General features: G+C 42.1%; 1 protein-coding gene across 1 annotated transcript in view; it reads left to right on the forward strand.

The window, feature by feature from the left end:
* LOC122553027 (metabotropic glutamate receptor 1-like) overlaps positions 1–23,141 on the forward strand; it is a 299,057-nt gene that overhangs the window by 183,917 nt on the left and 91,999 nt on the right. The window contains exon 4 of the mRNA XM_087991568.1: positions 17,771–18,006. Within this exon, the coding sequence (XP_087847694.1) occupies positions 17,771–18,006 (236 nt within the window). The remainder of the gene's footprint in view (positions 1–17,770; positions 18,007–23,141) is intronic.

Here is a 23,141-nt window from a genome sequence, read left to right on the forward strand (position 1 = left end):
CCGTGCTGCCAGCTTTAAATTGCTTCTCTCTATCTACCCAAACAAAACCGTCAATCATTTTAAACATCATGGCTACCTCACTTCTTTGTGTGCTACTTGTGAGTGCAGTGCTCACTACTGTTTGACAGCAACAGAAGAAGTTCAAAGGAAGGATTATTCTGGGCCAGTAGGAAGTGCCTGCTGTCAGCCGGCTCGAAGCAACATTGACAGAAGGGTTGCAGTTAGCCACCTGCTCACCTGGAAGTGTTGTATTAACTGCAGGGAACCAGATGGACTGGGAAAAAGCAGAAGGACATTGCACAATCAGCTGCTCAATGGGTTTAGGATCCGACAGCCAGTGTCTTTTTGAAATTAATTTCCCTTGAGCTAACACTTAATTATTGAATTACAGATTTGGGTAAGCAATGCGTTCCCTAATAATGTGCTTGTGTAAGTCGAGTCTAATTTCCAATGGATTCGGATTGCTACAAGTGGTATTTTGTATCCCTGTCCATGATCACAATGGCAAAGCCGATGGGCTCAATGCAATGTTATCAGAATTCTTCAGCCGCTTACAGAATTTTAGATACTTAAAGAATAAAGACAGGCAACTCGGACCTTCGCTCCTGTGCCATTTTTTATAACAGATCTATTTCTATCAGCCCCACACCACCTTGCTGTATTGAATGACTGTTTTTATAGTGTGCTTGCCGGAGAGATGCTGCTTGGAATTTATTAGATAAAGCCCCTCTCCCTACTCCCAGAGTGAGGATGTTGCACAATGAATATCAATCAGACATTAAGTGAGACAATGTTGTGTGTGGACGACTCTCAAAACTCTAGATGCTCTCCCCATTGAGAGTGCTATTGTGGCAAATCTAGTCTGCTCTTTGCAGAAAACATGGAAGAACAATGGCCCTGAGTGTGGGCCACCTCAGAAAAGTTCTGTCCAGGACCTAAGCTTACTACTAACTAAGATATTAAAAATGACTGGGATAAATAATATAAATTAAAAGTGTTGAACTAGATGCATAGGAACAGGAGAAGGCCAGTTCAGCAACTCATGTCTAATTTGCCATTCAATCAAACTAAGCTTGTGGCAAACTTAAACTCCATTTAACATCCTTTGATCCATAGACCATGATATCCTCACACATCAAATACATATCAATCTCAATTTTGGACGCGTTAATTGACCCATTATTCACAGTACTTTAAGGAAGAGATTCAGATTTTTTCCATCCTTTGTGGGATCCATTTTGTAGTCCTTCCTGATTTCACTTCTGAATGCCCTAGTTTTAATTTTTAGGTTACGCCCCCTTCCTCAAGCTTCACCCAAGAAAATGTTTTTCTCTATCCTTTTCTATCATTTGATCGCCTTAAACACCTCAATTGCAATGCCCAATAATGTTCTAAATTCAGAACACAAGCCAGATTACCTAACCTTTTTGCTGAATTTAGCACAGACATCGTTCTGGTGAAGCAGCACAGCTGACCAGTAAGAACAGCAATCCTCTCAAAAGTTATCCTTATACAGTGTAGAATTTGCTGCTTAACACTTGCTTAATCTCATCTCACATTAACAATGAGAGATGCTGCCCAGAGCTGCTCACTGTCTGCTATTCATATCATTGATATTCTGTTTCCGGTTGTACAAATGACCTCTGGAAAAGCGTAGCTGGTCAGGCAGCATCCAAGGAGCAGAAGAATCAACGTTTCGGGCATAAGCCCTTCTTCAGGGCTTATGCCCGAAATGTCGATTCTCCTGCTCCTTGGATGCTGCCTGATCTGCTGCGCTTTTCCAGCAACACATTTTTCAGCTCTGATCTCCAGCATCTGCAGTTCTCACTTTCTCCTAGTACAAATGACCTGACCCATTTTAAATATGAGGATCTTGCTGTGCTACTAAGTAGGGTACAAATATGCCACAATCTCTTTCAGAGTTCACGGATTGTGGAAATCCCCCATTAATGGTTTCCCTCAACCGTCGGCAGAAAATCTTGCTGGAAGAAAGAGCTATAAATGTGTACTGAAAGTAAAAGGGCATCTTGAGCCTTGTTGAATGATCATGCACAATGATTAATGTAAGGATTGAGAAGAAAGGGCAACAGAGGAAGAAATAGAATGAGTTTCGCTCAAACCAAGTACAGGAACAGAAATAAAGGAAATCATTTAAGGGCGGCACGGTGACACAGTGGTTAGCACTGCTGCCTCACAGCGCCAGAGACCCAGGTTCAATTCCCGCCTCAGGCGACTGATGTGTGGAGTTTGCACGTTCTCCCCGTGTCTGCGTGGGTTTCCTCCGGGTGCTCCGGTTTCCTCCCACTGTCCAAAGATGTGCAGGTCAGGTGAATTGGCCATGTTAAATTGTCCGTAGTGTTAGGTAAAGGGGTAAATGTAGGGTAATGGGTGGGTTGCGCTTCGGCGGGTCGGTGTGGACTTGTTGGGCCGAAGGGCCTGTTTCCACACTGTAATCTAATCTAATCTAAATCTAATTTCTGTGGAGATGCTAGCCCTATGCCTAGGCTGTAACAGCAAGCCCTGATCCAATTCTATGATGGTGTATCTCCTGCCACCACACTGCAAAAGGATGTCTCCGCCATCAATGTGTGCCAGGAGTGGGAGTCAGTGTTCTCTACACTCATAGGTGTATACAATTAGCTACTGACTGCCATACTCAAAGGTCACTCATCTCACACATGCATTCAATGCTGTAGAACCCACTGTATTTGCCGCTCCACTACCCATTCTGGTTGTGTTCCTCAGCTCTGCTCTATTCACTATGCTTTGCTCCCTACTCGGTTACCATCACTTTTGGAAATGATGAACAGTGATGACCAAGACAGTTAGCCAGAGGGAGGCAGTGCTGAAATGCCAGTGCCAGGACAAGGAGTTGGGGAACAAGTGGGGCTGTGGATTTTCGGATTTCAATTGAACTGATTTAAAACAATTTGACAAAAAATTTGACATAAATTAACAGTGACATAACAGGCACTGTGACTGCATGGGCAGTGAGCACAGTCCATCTTTCAGACAGACAGCTGGATGTGTATTGGCTCAGGTCAGAAACATTTTGCTAAATAAATTGGAAAAAGTAATTTGTCAGTTTAAATATGGTAAATCTCTCTTGATAATTTACTACTTTGATGAATGAGACTCTCCAGTTTAAATTGTTAGCCATTAGGATCAGAGAGATTGTTTACCATTGTAGATTGTAAATCTCTTCATTAAAATGTTACCAGCCCTAAATGCCTGCAAAATGACTAATTGACAATTGACATCCAATGGTAGCAAACATGCATGTTGTTAATTTTTCAAGGTGTACAGTGGAGTGGCATAAACTATTCAGTAACTTATTTTTCCCATTATAGTGCATTCTGGCCCGAACATGTTTGAGAGGCACCCCCTTACAACATATACCATAAGACATAGGAGGAGAAGTAGACCATTCAGCCCATCGAGTCTGCTTTGCCATTCAAAGCAATCATGACTGATCTGATAATCCTCAAATCCACTTTCCTGCGTTTTTCCCATAATCCTGAATTCCCTTACAGATCAAATATCTATCTCAGCCTTAAATATACTTAATAAACCTCAACAGGGGCCTAAGTGAAGAACTTGGCTTTGTTTAATGAGCAGTTAGGGATCTTTGCAAAGTAGTTGAGGTGCAGGAGTATCGGACCAGGTTGTGAAGCTGCCAATAAATGTTGAAATGTGCAAACTTGGCACGCTAAATGCACACAGCATCTAAATGTGTTTAGCCCTCACCTTAACAGATCTGTTAAAAAGATCAGTTGAAAGGACTGGTATCCTATTGACACAAAAAGAGATTAAAGGAAGTCAGCCAAGAATTGAAGGTCTATGAAAAGCGTAGTCGCTGTGTTCAAAAATAGGAGTAGGCAAAACGTGGACATGTCAAGTGTCATAGTTTCTCATAACGTGTGAATTCTGATAAAATGTAAACAGCCTGTTTTTGAGTCAGGTTGCTTTATTTTTAATAAACTGAAGCACACTTTCAAAAGCAAACCATTCCAGTTAACCCTTTGAGAATATATTCTGCAGGCTTTTTTTACTGAACATTGGATGAACTGTTGAAGAAGTTCTCATGATTCTGACAGTGTTTACCTCCCCATCCTTACCAGCTGTTAGCAGCGTTTGACATGATTGATTAACTTTCATTGTACGGTGACATCAAATCATGAGTTGGAGTTCAAGACAGACTAATTGAGGAGAAGGCAAAGTCTAAAACTGACTTCAGGCTTAGACTTGGTGTCTCACAGTGATGTATTGCGTGGAAACAGGATCTTTAGTCCAACACGTCTGTGCCAACCAGAAAAGCATAAATTAATCTAGTTCCATTTGCCAGCACTTGGCCCACATCCTTACAAACCCTTCCTATTCTTGTACCCATCCAGACACCTTTTAAATGTCATATTTGTACCAGCCTCCACCACTTCCTCTGGCAGCTCGTTCCATACATGCACCACCCTCTGCATGAAAAATAGCATCAGTTATATATGTTTCCCTTCTCACCTTAAACCTATGTCCTCTAGTTTTGGACTCCCCTTCTCTAGGAGAAAGTGAGGACTGCAGATGCTGAAGATCAGAGCTGAAAATGTGTTGCTGGAAAAGCGCAGCAGGTCAGGCAGCATCTAGGGAACAGGAGAATCGACGTTTCGGGCATAAGCCCTTCTTCCTGAAGAAGAGCTTATGCCCGAAACGTCGATTCTCCTGTTCCCTTGATGCTGCCTGACCTGCTGCGCTTTTCCAGCAACACATTTTCAGCTCCCCTTCTCTAGGGAAAACCTTGGCTATTCACCCTATCCACGCCCCTCATCATTTTATTAACCTCTACAAAGTCACCCCTCACCCTCCAACATTCCTGGGAAAACAGCCCCGGCCTATTCAGTATCTCCCTATAGCTCAAACTCTCCAACCCCAGTAGCATCCTTGTAAATCTTTTCTGCTCCCTTTCAACTTTAACAACATCTTTCCTATAGCAGGGAGACCAGAATTGCACTCTGTGTTCCAAAGGTGGCCTAACCATCCAAAGCAATTATGGCATCAAGTGCCAAGTCTATGTTTTTTTTTAAAACACCTTTCTTTTTAGCTGATTTATAAAACAAATGTTTAGTTTTTGAAAATTCTTGTGCGTAGGCAATCGAGATTTGTCTCTGAATGTACACTTTGGATATTCGAAGGACAGATTTAAAAAGGTGCTATGATTTTTATGTGGGACTTATCCTGGAACCACATAGACAGTCAAAGAGTCATAGAGTCATAGAGATAGACAGCATGGAAATAGACACTTAGGTCCAACTTGTCTATTCTGACTAAATTAATCTAGTCCCATTTGAGAGCTTTTGGCCCATATCCCTCTAAACTCTTCCTATTCATATACCCATCCAGATGCCTTTTAAATGTTGTAATTATACCAGACTCCACCACTTCCCATAGCAGATCATTCCATACACACACCACCCTCTGCTTGAAAAAGTTGTCCCCTTAGGTCCCTGTAAATCCTTCCCTTCTCACCTTAAACCCATACCCTCTAGTCTTGGACTCCCCTGCCACAGGGAAAAGACCTTGTCTATTTACCCTATCCATGCCCCTCATGATTTTGTAAACCTCTATAAGTCACCCCTCAGCATCTGAAGTTCCAGGGAAAGCAGCCCCGGCCTATTCAACCTCTCCCTATAGCTCAAACCCTCCAACCCTGGCAACATCCTTGTAAATCTTTTCCACTCCCTTTCATTAACACAGCTGGTGGGTTAAACTCCGCAAGTATAAAAACAGATCACAATTGGGCTGTTAGTTCCCCAAATTTGCATTTGTTTGCCCTACATCCAGCTGAAGAAGGGAGATTACAGGTTGGCTTCAGTGTCTTAGATTGATACTGCCTATATGGAATGGGGTCATCAACCATCCCCGGAGTGAGGGGCTGAGTGGCCTCATCCTACATCTGAAAAAGGAATTAAAACTGACCATCAGCTGTCTAAATTTAGTTCAGAAACTAGTTTTGGTTTAAAGAAAACATTGAGTGCATTTCTATTTGCTTATTATTAGTACTGATCACTTGTGCGTGCACACAATCACACATTCCCTAGTAATCCCTGAATAGAAGCTGTTTGAATTTTGTCAGGAATTTGGACGATTCAGCCCTTATCAACATTTACACCTTGGCCCAGAGTCTTCTCAGTGCAGAGTCAAGATCAAAGATTTCCTGTCCTTGCATTGTCACCTAGACATTAAGTACACCATCCCCTTGCTCATCCCTTCCCTCCACCACCTCTTCCCTTCACCTGCAGTACAGAAGATTTGGACAAAGGAGATCATTTCTGATGCGAGAGAAGGATGGATTATAAAAGATGCAGATTACTGGCACGTTGGACCGTCTCTGTGAGTCTGGCTGCTGGAGTTTTTCAAAGAGTAGAGGCAGGGGTTTAGCGTTGACAAAAGAGCCTGGACCCAGTGAGTTGATACGTAGCTTTGTTCATGATCTTGGCAGTGTGAGGCCTCCCCCAGACAAACAGGCAGCTATTATATGCTTAATGAATTTTCACAGCAGGTATTTGCTTTTCACTTGTGCAAAAATGTCCCTTTTTTCTCTCATTACACTGCCATTGCATCCTCCAGGAAAACAACAACTAAAAATGCATCATTCATAGGCCCCCAACCGCAGGGTTGGGACAGGTGAGTGCCAAGGATGGGGAGTTATGGGGGAAACTGGAATGAAGTGTTGAGAGGAGGTGGTGGGGATCGAAATGTTATGGGGAAAGGAGAAGATGAAATGTAAAAAGAGTCAGAAGAACAAGTTTGAGCATAACCTGCTGCCTCACCATTCGAAGTTATTCCATATTGTACATATCTTAACTCACCAGTCCTACACAACCGTCTCCCTCATGCACACTTTGGTTCCCAGAGTAGTACCATCTCTATTATAACATTTCCATAAAATAAAACAAAGTACTGTACTGTGAATGCTGAAGATCTGAAGCAGTAACAGAAATTGCTGGGGAAAGTGCTTCAGTAAAAGGTCTGTGGACATGAAACATTAACTCTGATTTCTCTCTTGTAGACATGCTACAGACTTGCTGCATTTCTGCTCCTCCCTGAGCTCTTTCCATATTTATAACCTGCTGTAAACCCTCCCAGATCTTTATTAAACTGGTATTACGTGTTATGATTAAAGACTAAATATTCCAAAATATGGTAATCACAGATATATCAGGTTTCAATTTTATTGTTACGTTATGGAAAGACTGTTCTGTGAACTCTACTGCCTAATACCAATCAGACACATTAGTGTTCTTCACTTCATGTACATTCTTCTTGCATTCCATTAACTCTGTCAACAGTGTGCTATTTGTGATCAGTGAAGATGTCAATGCAGGGCCTTCAACCTTCCTACAACAAACTAAGACATTGTCCCCAAAGGCCTCTCCAGTGTCATCTGCGCTGCTACCTCTAGTGACCCCAAAGACTTATTCTTGGTCCCTTTCTATTTGGATGATGAAGAAATTTTTCTCACACCAGGTCATGGGTCTTTGAAGTGTACTTCTTCAAAAGGCAGTGGAAGTGGAGACATTGAATAGCTTTAGGTCAGCGGTTGGATTGTTTCTTGGTAATCAACCGGAGGTGAAAGGTTGAGTTATTGAGGGTAGGAAGGAATGTGGCAGCGAGATCAATCAGATTAGCCGTGATCTTATTACTGTAAATTGTGGAAATGGTGCAAGGGGTGAAAACTCCATTCCCTAATTTGTATGTCCATTGAAAACAATTAGCTATACTTCACCAACACTTCTTTCAGGTCCTCCACTGTTGTTGAGTTGTCAGACTCCTTGCCTGAGATCCAATACTAGATCAGCAAAAAAGGTCTTCCAAATAAATATTGGGGAGAATGAGACCATTGTTTTTGGTCCTCACACCAATCTCCACTCCCGTACTCCAACTCCAACTCTCTCTTTCTGGTAACAGTCCATGTTTAACATTTCATAGCAGTCTAGATGTCACACTAAAGCATGAGATCACATTCTAACCATATGTTTTTTGGCATACCCACTATCACCTCTGTAATGCCACTCAATTTTGCCTTCATCTTAGCTCTTCTGCTATTGAAGCCCTCATCCATGCCTTTATTTCTCTCAATTATTCCAACTATCCCCTCCAGGTAGTCTCCCACAATCGACACTGCAGTCTGTGTCTTCACACAGAGCAAGTGCTGTTCCCCTATCACATCCATGTTCAATGATATGCACTTGCTCCTAGTTAAACTACAGCTTGATTTTAAAATATTCATTCTTCCTCTCATGTCCCTCTATTACCATGCTCTTTTCCATGTCTCTCTAATTTTCTCCAATCTCACAAACCTGTCCAATGTACTTCTCTAATTCTGGCCACTTCATTCCCAATTAAAATTAATCCACCGTTAGTTTCTGTACTTAAGTTGCCTTGATATTAAGCTTCCTTTTTGATCAAACTTTTAGCCATTTGACCTATTATTTTTTTATATGGCTAAATGTCAGACATTGTTTTATAAATTTTGGGAAACACCTTGAATCATTCCATTATATTAAGGGTGCTAATGCATATACATTGCTCAGTGATTTGGTATTGATTGCCTATTTTGAAAACATTATGTCTTGGCTTCATGTTGTATATATTTTGTATCATAAGGTGAATAGTGAAATAACTCCACAGAGGCTGATATCGTGTCACTAAGTCATCCTTTAGTTACATGTGCATAGTAAATATGAGGCAGCTCTCAGAGTGAACAGAATTTCTGACACTCCTGTTTTTGTCTGTCAGCTAGGGCTCCCAGATTTGACATGGTTAACAGCCCCAACCGAGTCTATGAGGTCCACCTGGCTGACCTTATTACAATCTCTACACGTAGACTGGTCAATTCCCCACTGGTTTAATGAGCATCAAAATCTCACTTGACAACACAATTGTAGATGAAACACACTGTAGTGATGGTGCCAGTGATGGAGAGGTCACTGATCAAGCAGTCGTTTTGTCTTGGGTGGTGTTGAACTTCTTGAGTGTTGTTCAAGGTGCAATGATTCAGGCAAGTGCAGAATATTCCAACACACTCCTGACTTGGGCATAGCAGATAGTGGAAAGGTTTTGGAAGTCAGTACACATCTCTGACCTGCTCTTTTAGCCAGATTTTCTCGATAGCAAAGTCAAAATTCTGCTAATGCCGGAAATCTGAAATAGTCAAAAAGCAGAAAGTGCTGGAGAAACTTAGCAACTCTTGGAGAATCTGTGGAAACAGAAACACAGTTACTGTACCAAAACCAATATGACTCTTTTCAGAACTGAAAAGGTGGAAAAGTGATGGATTTTCTAGAGAAAGGTGAAGTGGCACAGGTGGAAGAGAAGGATAAATCAGGCGATTGTTTTAGATAGAGAGAGAGAGAGACAGAGACAGAGACAGAGAGAGAGGAAGATTAGAGATAGCAGGTATGCAGAACAAGAGGCAAATGGAACAATATTGCTTGTAGAAATCAGGGGTAGGTCGAGAGTGAGTTTTAATGGTAGATGTTAATGGCAGAAAATAGGTCAGATCTACTGAAAGCGAATCCAAGAAAACTAGATGCTAGGACAGTGGAGACAAGGACCAGTGTGGGTTGCGGGGTACAAAATGGAGGACAAACTTCATGGTCTGAAGTTGTTGAACTCAATGGCGAATCCAGTAGGCCTAAATTAAAAGTCATAACAGGGAAGATTGTGGCAGACCTAGGACGGAAATATGAGTACAAACAGCAAGATACTGTATTGAAATGGCAAGTGACCAAAACGTTGGGGTCATGGTTGCGGACTGAATGAATGTGTTCTGCATAGCAGTCACCAAGTCTGTGTTTGGTCAACCCAGTGTAAATGAAATCACACAGAGTTATGGGGTCCCACAGCACAGAGAGAAGTGCTTTGGCCCTAACTGATCCATGCCAACCACAATGTCCATCCACACTAACCTCATTTCCCTGTGCTCAGCCCATATCCTTCTAAATCTTTCCTATCCATGTATTTGTCCAAATGTCTTTTAAATGTTGTTAATGTACCCGCCTCAACCACTTCCGCTGGCACTCATTCCATATGCATACCACCCTGTGTAAAAAGGTTGCCTCTCAGGTTCCCTTTTATTCTTTCCCCTCTAATCTTAAACTGATACCTCCTAGTCCTCAATTCCCCAACTGTGGGAAAAAGACTGAGTGCATTCACCCTATGCATGCCCTTCATGATCTTATACACCTCTATAAGATCCCACCCCACCCCACCCCCACCCCCTTAGTCTCCTATGCTCTAAAGAAAAAAGTCCTAGCTTGTCTAATTTCTCCCTTTAACTTCTGTTGAGTCCTGGCAACACCCTTGAAAATTTTGTCTGCACTTTTTCCAGTTTAATAACATCCTTCCTACAGCAAGGTAACCAAAACTGAACACAATACTCCAAGTGTGGCCTCACCAACATCCTTTTTAACTGTAACATAACTTCCCAACTTCGATACTCAGTACCCAGACTGATGAAGGCCAGTGTGCCAAAAGCCTTCTTCACTGCCCTGTCTACCTGTGACTCCACTTTCAGAGAACTGTGCACCTGAATTCCAACTCTAACACCTCTGTTCCACTACACTCCTTACAAATATAGCAGATGAGATTGAAAGAAATACAGGTAACTTGCTACTTCACCCTGATGGAGTGTCTGGGGCTGTCCAGTCAGTTTTCCATCATGGTCCCAATCTTCTGGTCATTTGCCATTTCAATCCACTATCTTGCTCTCATGCTCACATTTCTCTCCTAGACTTGCTGCTATATTGCCATGAAACCGATCGAAAGCTGGAGGAACAGCTTCACTTTCCATTTATGTACTTTCCAGCTTTCAGAACTCTGCATGGAGTTCAACAAGTTCTGACCATGAGCTCTACCTGTTATTAACATCAACTGTGCATCAGTATTGCTTCTCTACAACCATGGCCACACCCCTTTCTTTTTGTTCTGTGACACCTGTGATCTCTAATTTTCCTCACCCTCTAACCTTCCCTTTCCCCCGCCCAACCTTATCCCTTACCCTACAGAGTAAGACCTGTCACTTTTCCATCTCTCTCTCTTCAGTTCCAAAGAAGAGTCGTACTGGAACTCGAAATATTAAATCTGTATCTCTCTCCACAGATGTTGTAAGACCTGTTGAGTTTCTTCAGCAGTTTGTTTTTATCAACATTTTCTCTATGCTCACCTAGCAAATCTCTCCACAATTTGAAAGAGCACTGTCAGGTCACCCCCACCCCACCCCACCCTCCCCCCGGTCTCTGTTCTAGTTAAAGAAGACCAATCTGTTCAGCTTCTCCTGTTTATTGCAACTCTTTTGTTGCCATCCACATGAATCTTAATTGGATCTTCTCCGGTGTTGGTAAATTGTTTATTTAATATGGGGATCAAAACTGTGTACAGCATTCGATGTGCATTCTAACATAATTCCTGTATAATTTCAATGGAACTTCTCTGCTTTTCAATTCTATCTGTATGGAAGTGAAACCCAGATCATGGCTTGCTTCTCTATGGCTTTATTAACTGTGTTGATAGTTTTGCTGCTGTCAGATTTCACACTTGAATGGCTGAGCTCTAATTTTCAAATTGTTCCCCTCCCACATCCACTCGTTTTGGTTTTCCACATCAGGGGGAATAATTTCTCTCCATCTACCCCTTCAAATCCTTTAATCTATGTAAATACTCCAATTATATCACTGGTCTATCTTCTAAGTTTATGTGACCTGTTCTCTTATTTCACCTCTTTAGAATCAGTAATATTCTGCTGAATCTGCAAAAGCAGCAGCAAAGTGTGTGCTGCTGTGCCACTTAACTCTTGTGTAATCGGATGTTAAATCAATTGTAAAGTGATGCTGCAGTGAGCTATTCCTTCAATTCCTGCAATTCAGGCCATCAGTATTCTCTCAGATTCTGGTTATATAAATATTTTCTCACTGCTCTGACCCATTTTATCCATGAAGATCAGTTGTATTTTTATGTAGGACACAAAAGTGCTTTAGATCTGTTGAAGTTTCAGGAACTTAGAAAGCCCAAACTGTGTTCTGTCTGTAATTCATAGCTGACTCTGCTTGAGTGGGGCACCTTGCAGCATCTCCCATTGTTTAGACTACTTCCCTCATCCTTCTGCTGAGTGTAGGAGGCTGAGATCTGACCTTATTGAGGTTTATAGTCTTTTCCCTGGGGTCGAGGAGTCCAGAACTATAGGGCATAGGTTTAGGGTGAGGGAGGAAAGATATAAAAGAGACCTACGGGGCAACTTTTTCACACAGAGGGTGGTACGTGTATGGAATGAGCTGCCAGAGGAAGTGGTGGAAGCTGGTACAATTGCAACATTTAAGAGGCATCTGGATGGGTATATGAATAGGAAGGGTTTGGAGGGATATGGGCCGGGTGCTGGCAGATGGGACTAGATTGGGTTGGGATATCTGGTCAGCATGGATGGGTTGGACCGAAGGGTCTGTTTCCATGCTGTACATCTCTATGACTCTATGAGGGGCATGGATTAGGTGAATGACAAGGGTCTTTTCCCTAGGGTGGGGGAGTTCAAAACTGGGGGGGCATATTTATACGGTGAGAGGAGAAAGATTTAAAAAAAACACAAGGGGCAACTTTTTCACACAAAGAGTGATTCATGTGTGGAATGAACTGCTAGAGAAAGTGGGATGTAGGTATAGTTACAACATTTAAAAGATATTTGGATAAGTTCATGAATAGGAAAGGTTTGGATAAATATGTGCCAAATGCTGGCAGGTGGTACTAGTTTAGTTTGGGAACATGGTCAGCCATGCCAGATTGGACTAAAGATTCCGCACAACTCTATAATTCTATTATGTTCTACTCCATGATTGGCTGGAAATGTGAAATCCTAAGGGTGAAATCATAAGGGGACATTCCTGATGAACAGCTTGAAATGTCGACTCTCCTGCTCCTCGGCTGCTGCCTGACCGGCTGTACTTTTCCAGTACCACATTTTTTGACTCTGACCTTCAGCAGCTGCAGTCCTCACTTTGACCCGATCATAAGGGTATGGTTGGGGTAACTGAGTATCTCAGAGCTGGCTGAAGGGTTGTGATTCAATGATTCAGAAAGAAACAGATGAGTAATTGAGAAGGAAATAGAGTGAATTGGAGTCAGATCAGGTACAGAAAGAGAAATTCATAGAAGGAAAGATGCTTGATTTAAGAACGAGTGAGGAAAAGAGACAGAAAGGAAGAATAAGAAAACAATTGAAATTGAATTAGATTCTATTCTTGAAGAGGGTGCTAGCAATTTCCTCTTTAGTTTTATCTGATCCGATTAATCTGCTGCCTCCTTCTTAATTGCTACATTGACGACATCCTCTTCTTTAACACAGACAAATGCAAGGTATTCACTGAGATGTTCAACCATCTGTTCCAACTCCACAAGAATAACTTGCACTTTGGTTCCTTTGACTTCCATTTTAACTGTTTATGTTTCTCAAGTAATTTTGAGTTAATGTTTACGTAGGCCTTTAACATACCCTCATCCAGACAAGTGGGGAATATTTCATCGCAATCCTGACTTGTACATTTTCGATAGCTTTTCAAGAGGCAGGTGTCATTTGCCATAGAACCAGCAGCATCTAAACTGTTCATGTAACTAAATCCCTAGTCTATGCTGATGGATTTAGTAACGATAATGCCTTGATATGAGGTGTATTTAAGTACACTGTGCTATTCTTAACCCTTTTTTAACAATCTGCTCCGTACTTTTAATATTTAGCTTGTTTCACTATTTTTTATTTATTCATTCACAAGATATGGCTGTCAAAGGTAGCATTTTGGCACTTCTAACTGCCCTTACAAAGGTGATCATGAACCACATAATTAAGCTACTTAGTCAATGTGGTGAACGTGCTCCCTTACTGCTTTTATGTAGCAGGTTTCAGGATTTTAACCTAACAACAATGAAGGATCAACAATGTATTTCTGTATATCTTCAAGAGACATTGAAAATGTTGGTGTTCCCACCCACCTCCTGCTTTTCACCGACTCAATAGTAAAAAATACAGATTTGAGAGATGCTGTCAAAGAGATTTGTGTAGATAGTACACACACTTGATACATAATGCACAATGGTGGAATGAATACTTAAGATGTTGGAGAAGATGCCAATCAAGCAGATTGCATCATTCTGGGTGGAGATGAGCTTCTTGAGTGTTTTGGAGCTGCATTCATCCAGGCAAGTGGGGGATATTTCATCGCACTCCTGGCTTGTACATTTTAGAAAGGTTTTCAAGAGGCAGGTGTCATTTGCCAGAGAACCGGCAGCATCTAAACTGTTCATGTAACTAAATCCCTAGTCTATGCTGATGGATTTAGTAATGATAATGCCTTGGTATGAGGTGTATTTATGTACAAAACCTACATTTGTCTTAAGTCCTTTTCTGTCTTACTTTGATCTTCATGTCTTTAGTTTTCGAGTGAGCTCTAGCTTTAGCTGTCCCTGGGTGAATTGATATAGAACACGTAAGGACAAAGGGTACTTGGTGAGAGATTGAGTTGATGTGAGTTGGCATTAAGTTGGCATGGAATTATAAGGGGGCATAAGGGAGCTGGAGGTTTACCATGACTTGGCACAGGTAGCGGGTTTGAGAGTTGATGAGGAGTGAGGGCTAGAAGGCCTAAATTTTAAGAAAACAGGTGGATTAAGTCCCGGAGAACAGATAAATGTTATACAAACAACCTGCCTTGGCATTCTAAATCCCCTGTGACTGCCTCCGATCTACATCTGGGGCAGATATGGGCAGAGGGCTTGACACACACACACACACAACCCCCTCCCTTCCCCAGCCCCAAAATCAGCTCAAGAGGGACACTTTCTCCTGATGTTGTGGTAGCAATCTGTCACATTTCAGTGAAATTTACTGCCTTGGGAGCAAACCTCCAGCCCTATATGTCTATGTAAACTACTCACTGGAGTGGGATACGAACCCACAGCCAACTGACTGAGAGGTGTGAATCTTACCACTGCGCCTTAGCTGACACCAAAGGAGACACTCATTTTTATATATCTATGCTCTGCATTCATTGATATTCTTGAATGGAAAAAAACGACAACAGTTGGAGTGTAGACTGATTGGAAATAATCTCCTACAAAGAGCTTAAAAGCACTGGTAATACCAAACTGCAGCGGAAATCACAGACATTGTGTGAAACACAACATATTGAGTGTAAGTCAATCGAGTTTAGAGTGTGAAGTGGATCTGTTTATGTTTAGCCTGTCTATTTTAACTGTGAATTATTGTGCTGCTTTTGGGTGACATATGAATGTAAACACTAATGGGTCTGTGAGAGATACTCCAACATGGTAAACGATGTACAGGTTGTATTGGTATTGATTGTAATAAAGTGAATTCTCTTTGTGATTAAGCAAGTTATGCAGGTTGAGATATAAAGGGGTTTGGTGCGTCACAAGTATTGACTTTCATGCAAAACATTCTGGCATACTCAAAGGTGTTAACAGCCAGATGTCTCAGTTTTTATTCACACAGGTAAACAAAAGTGTTCTGCAGCTGACTCAACTTCACTTACTTGCCACCCGTCCCAGCAAGGCTCTGCTCCCCTGTCACAAAGAACAGGGGATTGCACTAATTAACACCCCAACCTCTCCAAAGCGATAGGCTCTGCAAATCTATGCAAGCAACAATAAGCCCTATATGGAGTATAGCTTTCCCACAACTCAGCATACCCCTTCCATGGAGATTGGCAGACAGGCTACATCAAGGGCACTAAATAAATGCCAGCTATGGCAGTAATTTGTATCATTTTCTTATAAAAAAACTTAAATAATGTATTTGGAAACTGAATGGAGTGAAGCTTACTAAGGGTGAACTGAATTATATAGAATTTACAGCACAGAAAAAGGGTATTCAACTTTTGCCCGAAACGTCGATTTTCCTGCTCCTCGGATGCTGCCTGACCTGCTGTGCTTTTCCAGCACCACTCTAATCTAAACTCTGGTTTCCAGCATCTGCAGTCCTCACTTTTGCCTATTCAACTCAACCAACCTATGCTGATTGTCCTACCCCTTTCATTAATCCAATTATCTCTTTGGGTGTGAGTCACCAGCTCTCTGTAAAAATAGACTGGTTTTGCGACCACAAAAAGTGTTTCAAGGTACAGATGTTAACTTGGAATTTTGGTGCAGGTGGAAAATTTTTTGATAAGTTTCTTCTCAAGTTATAATTTAGATTAGCAATCAGACTCTGACTTAGAACTGGAAGACTGCAAGCTAATTAAGATGCCTAGTATTTAAAACTATCTGGTAATGCCAGTTATCCATCAGGTGAAAGTGAGGACTGCAGATGCTGGAGATTAGAGCCGAGAGTGTACTGCTGGGAAAGCACAGCAGGTCAGTCAGCATCTGAGGATCAGGCGAGTCAATGTTTTGGACAAAAGCCCTTCATCAGTAATTCCTGATGAAGGGCTTTTGCTTGAAATGTTGACTCTCCTGCACCTCAGATGCTGCCTGACCTGCTCTGCTTTTCCAGCACCACATTCTCTACAGTTATCTGTCAGTCAACTTAGATTGAATGGATATTAATCACTGTAGCAGGAAGTTGATTTAACAGTTGTAACTTTAGCATGAGTACAAAAGTAGACATGCTTCTGCAAACTGTGGGAGCACCCGGGTTCAATTCCCGCCTCAGGCGACTGACTGTGTGGAGTTTGCACGTTCTCCCCGTGTCTGCGTGGGTTTCCTCCGGGTGCTCCGGTTTCCTCCCACAGTCCACAGATGTGCAGGTCAGGTGAATTGGCTATGCTAAATTGCCCGTAGTGTTAGGTAAGGGGATAAATATAGGGGTATGGGTGGGTTGCGCTTCGGCGGGTCGGTGTGGACTTGTTGGGCCGAAGGGCCTGTTTCCACACTGTAATCTAATCTAATCTAATCTAATCGCGTGAGTTAAGGAAAGAGTATTTTAAGATAAAGTATTAACTTAGGAACTCAGTACAAGTGGAAGATTAGTGAAGAGATAAAGTAGGCTATGTTTTTGTACCATTTTCAGCCTCCAGTAGTTGATGAGTTTACAAAGGCATTAATTCAGTGAATGGGAAAGAGATTGATTGATGAGGTTTAAAATTTTATTCCTCTAAACTGTAGATTCAATTGGCATTGTATTGGGAAGGTATCAGTATAACATTAAATTTACAGCTAAAATAGTTTGACATGACTGCAAACTTCAAATGAGTAATGGTTTTCCTCAGCATGTCTCTGATTTACAAAGAAACAAAGGTCAGGAATAGGCCATTTGGCCCATCAAGCCTGTGCTGACACATAAAGAACAAAGAAGCACACTGTACAAGAACAGGTCATTCGGCCTCTAAGCCAGCACCAACACATTTTGCCCTTCCATGTTAAAACTACCTTCACTCACAAGATCTGTATCCCTCTATTCCCTTCCTCTTCAGGTGTTGGCTTTTCTAAACCAAATGATGCCTTTTCTAAACTAAAAACCTTTTGCCTCTATGTGGTCGATATCCCTCTATTCCCTGCCTATGCCTGTATTTGTCAAGATGCCTTTTCAACGTTTTCTTGGAAAATCCCCATAAATCAGGTTATCTTTTCACCATAACTATTAATTATGGTAGTGAGTTCCATATTCTTGCATTCTCTCTGTGGAAAGAAATATTTCGTGAAATCTCAATAATTCATAAATGTTTCGTGCCCTGACTTTTTTCTCACATGTTTTGATCACAGTCTTTACTTTCTCCTGCTGCAGCGATGGTTGGGCAGACCGTGAGGAAGTGATTGAAGCCTACGAGCAGGAGGCGGTGGGAGGGATCACCATTAAGCTGCAGTCCGCTGAGGTCACCTGGTTTGATGACTACTACCTGAAGCTGAAGTTGGACAGCAACACCCGCAACCCGTGGTTCCCGGAGTTCTGGCAGCACCGCTTCCAGTGCCGTTTAGAGGGGCACACTCAGGAGAACCAAGCCTTTCAGAGACTCTGTACAGGTACAGGAAAGATACATGCCTCTATACTGTGTGGTATTTACTTCTCAGAATTTTAGGTCACTGCATTAAAATGATTTGGAGATGCCAGTGTTGGACTGGTGTATACAAAGCTAAAAATCACACAACACCAGGTTACAGTACAACAGGTTTATCTGAAAGCACTAGCTTTCAAAGCTCTGCTCCTTCATCAGGTGGTTGTGGAGTATAAGATTGTAAGACACAGTATTTATAGCAGAAGTTTACAGTGTGATTTAACTGAAGTTATATGCTGAAAAGGACATGGATTGTTTGTTAAGTCTCTCATCTTTTCGAATGATCATGTTGGTTTCAGTTCTTTCATATGTAAATCGCAAAACTTTTTCTAAAAGTTACATTCTCAATTGGTGTCATGTCGGCCCAGATCATGCATTGAAAATGTGAGCTGCCCCATGTGAGACTGCCTGTGCCACAATGTTCAGACTGATTCTAATCTAAAAAAAGGATTTACAGAATTGTCCCCTCTCTCTCCCCCACTCTTTATAAAACTGGCATCCCTGTGTGCTCTCTGCCTTTATGAAGCATTGTGTCCTCCATTCTCTCATTCTGTTAGGTGCTGGTGACTGTCTTTGGATACTTCTCTCCTTTACTCTTTTGATTCAGACAAATGGAATCTTGAACTTGTACATAACATTGTAAAAGAAAATGTGAGTGGTTTTAGCCATAACTCATGTACATCTAAAATTCCGTAATGTTCTGAACTGCTTTGATGATGCCTGCTGGAAATTTGGCCCTGAGGTGTCGTAACCCTGATCTGTGACATGGTTGTCATTCCACAAATGTAGCTTAATGGCATTGCGCTAATTGAACACAGCGCTATTGATCTAGATTAATCCACATTCAGCATCCACTGCACAGTCAAAGGGCTGTTCAATCTTCTCTAAATGAAAGAGACCAAAGCAGTCATTATGAGTTATGTGTTCTAATGCTGTAAAAGGTGACAATCTCCAAATGGATTGTTGAGTGTGTCACTGGCCTTTTGAATGACTTGGTTTCCCTCTCTGAGATACCCCTCTCAGTAAAAACTTTACTCATGGGAGCTGAAAATTAATGCATCCCTTCTCACATTCTGGGTGAATTGAGCTCTCATTTTTTTTGAAGAACCAATCCTTTGACTATAGCTGACCGCTCTTAAAGGGCTTCACACTGGATGATGACGCCTCCCTCTTAATATCTTGAAAGCATTGAGAGCTGGATTGCTTTTTTACTGGAATGCCGATGCACACAGGAGATGTGACCGCGCCATCTCTGCGTGTGCATAAAGTTGCAGAAATGAATTGCGCAGATACAAGTGGAGAATGTGGGGCAGAGATTCTGGATCCAGATGTTTGTCACCAGGGAGGGTAGTCAAGTCAGGAAAATTCCTGTCTCATTGCCCCCAGCCTCAGTAGTATGACCCTGAAAGGTGGATCCCCTCACCAGACGTTCAAGGGGGGGGACAAAGCCAAGTCTGGTACCCACAGAAGAAGACTGGAAGCAGCCACTGTGTCATTCAAATGCCAAGACAGCTTGGGTTAAAAGGCCTTTGTTCTTGGGACTAGGTACCAGTGACTTTGTCAAATGTTAGTCTCTTTAACCCTTAGCATCCTAACAACAATTCCCCACCCCCCCCCCCCCACCCACTCACCATGCCAATTTAATACCAACTCACATCCCCATGGCTCCATATATAGCTTCAATGACAGCTTTAAACATGTACAGTGCGTGAGGTAAAGGAAAATGAGTGTGATAACTGTCTGCATTTTAGGTAAGTGTGTTTGTGTGTGTGTGTGTGTGTGTGTGTGTGTGGTCTTTAGAAAAGGGAACTGTGTATCCTTTGAGAGTGAACTGGTCACATTTTGTCCAAACGGTGCAACATTAGTGCTACAAAAAATCTCTCTGTAAACAATCTCTCACCTTGACCCAACTGAGATCATCAAGCTTTTTTCTGCATTGCTGCCACATCCTCGTGGAATTCACTTTGCCATCTTGATCCCATTCCTTTTCTGAGGAGCTGCATCGAAGATTTCCCACCCTCACAGGAACATGATAAGATCCCAGGTCTCCATCCAGGACATGCAGATCTCCCGGGGGGCACCACTGAAGCAGGGAATACATCTTCCGACAGACCCTCCCTTCTGCTTCAGTCTCCCAAAGTGAATTTCCAGCAGCTTCCAATACATTAGTGCAGCTTCTCTTTGTAAGGAACAAAATGTTGGCAATAAACACTCAACAGGTCAGGCAGCAAATGCAGAGGTCAAAATGGAGTCAGCATTAGAAGCCAATGAGCTTTCACCGGCTCAGCTGATAAAGTGTGAGCCTGAAACATTAGTTCTTTCAATTTCCACAAATGCTGCCTGACCTGCTGAGGGTTTATTTCCAGTATTTTGTTTTATTTCCAAGAATCGAAGTATTTTGCTTTTCTCATTTGAGGGAATGTACCGTTACAAAGTGAAGTCTGCCTGATCTGTCTCAGTGCTAATTGAGCTCCCTGCAGTGCACAAAGCTGTTGGCAATACTACTGAGAGGCGTGCAGTGCAGGACCACACGACAATAGTAGAATCCCAATAGTGCAGAAAGAGGCCATTTGGCCCACTGAGTCTGAACTGACTCTCCGAACAGCATCACACCCAGACCCGGTTTCCCACCCTATTCCTGTAATCCCAAATCTACCTCGCCTGAAGATCTTTAGACTGTGGAAGGAAACCAGAGCACCCAAAGGAAATCCATGCAGACACAGGGAAACATGCAAACTCTACACAGACAGTCACCCAAGGTAGGAATCTAACCTGGATCCCTGGGACTAGGAGGTAGCAGGTGCTAACCGTTGAATCACTGTGCCACGCAGAAATAAGGAGCGTAGGTCAATTATAAATGCCAATCACTCATTCAACACCACACAGGCAGGTGCCTTCTCATCCCAAACTCTAAGCCTCCATTTTACTGCCCAATATTTATATCAAATCTGCTATGAAATTTGACTCAAAAGATGTTCTGAGACTTTTCTTGACATTTTGGTTCAGCTTTTGTTTTCTGTGCAAATTGTTTTGGATTCACCGATCAAGTGTCGTATATATTTCTTTGTTACCACTTTCAGTAATTTGAAACAGACACAGAAAGTCCCTTGCCAGTAGAAAACCCCTTAGTGATACAAGATTCAGAGGCCTCAAAATTCAGGGTGACCTCTTCAATTTTAGCCACCAGCTTCAGATGGTGGAGAACATGCAACATTTCTCCCCACCATTTGGGGGCCTGAGTGAGCAGTGTAGTACCTGAAAAAAGCCCCAGAGTTGAAAAGCCAATAGCTGTAGAATATGACATAAAAGTAAATGTAATCATGTGGCACAGGAATAATGTTCTGACTCTGAGCTAGAAAGGTCCAGGTTCACATCTCACCACAGAATGTGCTGGCCGCAGTTGTTATTACAGTGTCATGTCTTTACATGTCCAACCATGAAAAAGATTTGCTTATAAATAACCTCAACAACAGGAAGAAAGGAAAGTTGAACATTTAATTTGAGCTTTTGACTTGCATCCTAAAGAATAATTACAGTTTGACCTCACTTTGTGGTTAATCTCAAACTCTGACAGACCTGGTGCTCAGTTGAATTAAGAATTCAATAACATAACATTAAAGTGACGAAGATTCACATTGGTAAGTACAAAATGCTGTACATCAAGATGTGCACTTCTCTCATTATAATTACGTCCTCTCACTTACCATGAACAATGCCAGGGAAGATCAGCTAGTGTAGGGGAAAAGCACAGAAATAATTGCTTGGTAATACAGAACTTAATCATTGCTAAAATGGATCGTGAAGTTGAAGCTTTCAATCTCGCACTCTTCAGGACTGAGATGCAAGAAACCAAACTGAGAAAGGGAACAACAATTTAAATTGGCTCTTTTTAGCACTGTTAAAAACCTAGAGCAATCATTCCATACTGATATTTATGTTTGATATAGGGAAATTTTATATTGCAAACAGTTGACGCTTACAAGCTAAATTGTAATTAGCTGCAATATTTAGATTAGATTCCCTACAGTGTGGAAACAGGCCCTTCAGCCCAACCAGTCCACACTGACCCTCCAAAGAGTAACCCACCTAGACCCATTTCCCTCTGACTAATGTACCTAACACTATGGGCAATTTAGCATGGCCAGTTCACCTGGCCTGTGGGAGAAACCGGAGCACCCAGAGGAAATCCACGCAGACACAGGGAGAATGTGCAAACTCCACACAGATGGTCACCTGAGGCTGGAATTGAACCTGGGACCCTGGTGCTGTGAGGCAGCAGTGCTAACCACTAAGCCACCGTGCCACCCTAGTGGCAGAATCTTACACGGAGCATTGCAAGCCAATATATTACCATGAGACGGTGTGGTGGCTCAGTGGTTAGTACTGCTGCCTCACAGTGCTGGGGACCCGGGTTTGTTTCCATCCTTGGGTAACTGTGTGGTATTTGCATATTCTCCCCTTGTCTGCTTGAGTTTCTTCCGACAATTCAAAGATGTGCAGGTTAGGTGGACTGCTAATGCTAAATTGCCCATAGTATTCAGGGATGCATAGGCTGGGTGGATTAGCCATGGGAAATGAAGGGTATAGGAATAGGGTGGATCTGGGTGGGATGTTCCACAGAAGATTAGAGTGGACTCCATGTGCTAAATGCCCTGCTTCCACACTGTAGAGATTCTAAACAAAATTCTGTGAGCAACGTCAGGGGAAATCTGCTGGAGGCATAACATTAGCATTAGAGGTAATGTGATGTAAACGATTATAAAATATAACATTTAATGTCATTGTTGTGAGCACTGTTCTCTCTAAGCTGTGTTATGGATCAAGCCAGATCTCCTCAAAGTAGCCCAGACCCTAACTTGTTGTTTTAAGTAGGTGTAACATGGATATTCCAGGAGAGAAGCAGTTGGTCAACCCACTTAGCTTTAAATAAAATAGAATTTATTTAAAAGAGTATTGAATGGAACAAAAGAGAGCAAAATACCAAATAACATAACCTATCTGAAAACCCAACAGATCATCCCAACTTAATGATGCTGTTCCAAATACTTGCAACAATCCTCATAAACACAAAAGGTAAAATCAAACACTGGGTCTTACAGGAGA

The sequence above is a fragment of the Chiloscyllium plagiosum genome, unplaced genomic scaffold, assembly GCF_037043375.1.
Source record: "Chiloscyllium plagiosum isolate Xiang-an unplaced genomic scaffold, Cpla_swu_hap1 HiC_scaffold_10, whole genome shotgun sequence".
Taxonomy (NCBI): domain Eukaryota; kingdom Metazoa; phylum Chordata; class Chondrichthyes; order Orectolobiformes; family Hemiscylliidae; genus Chiloscyllium; species Chiloscyllium plagiosum.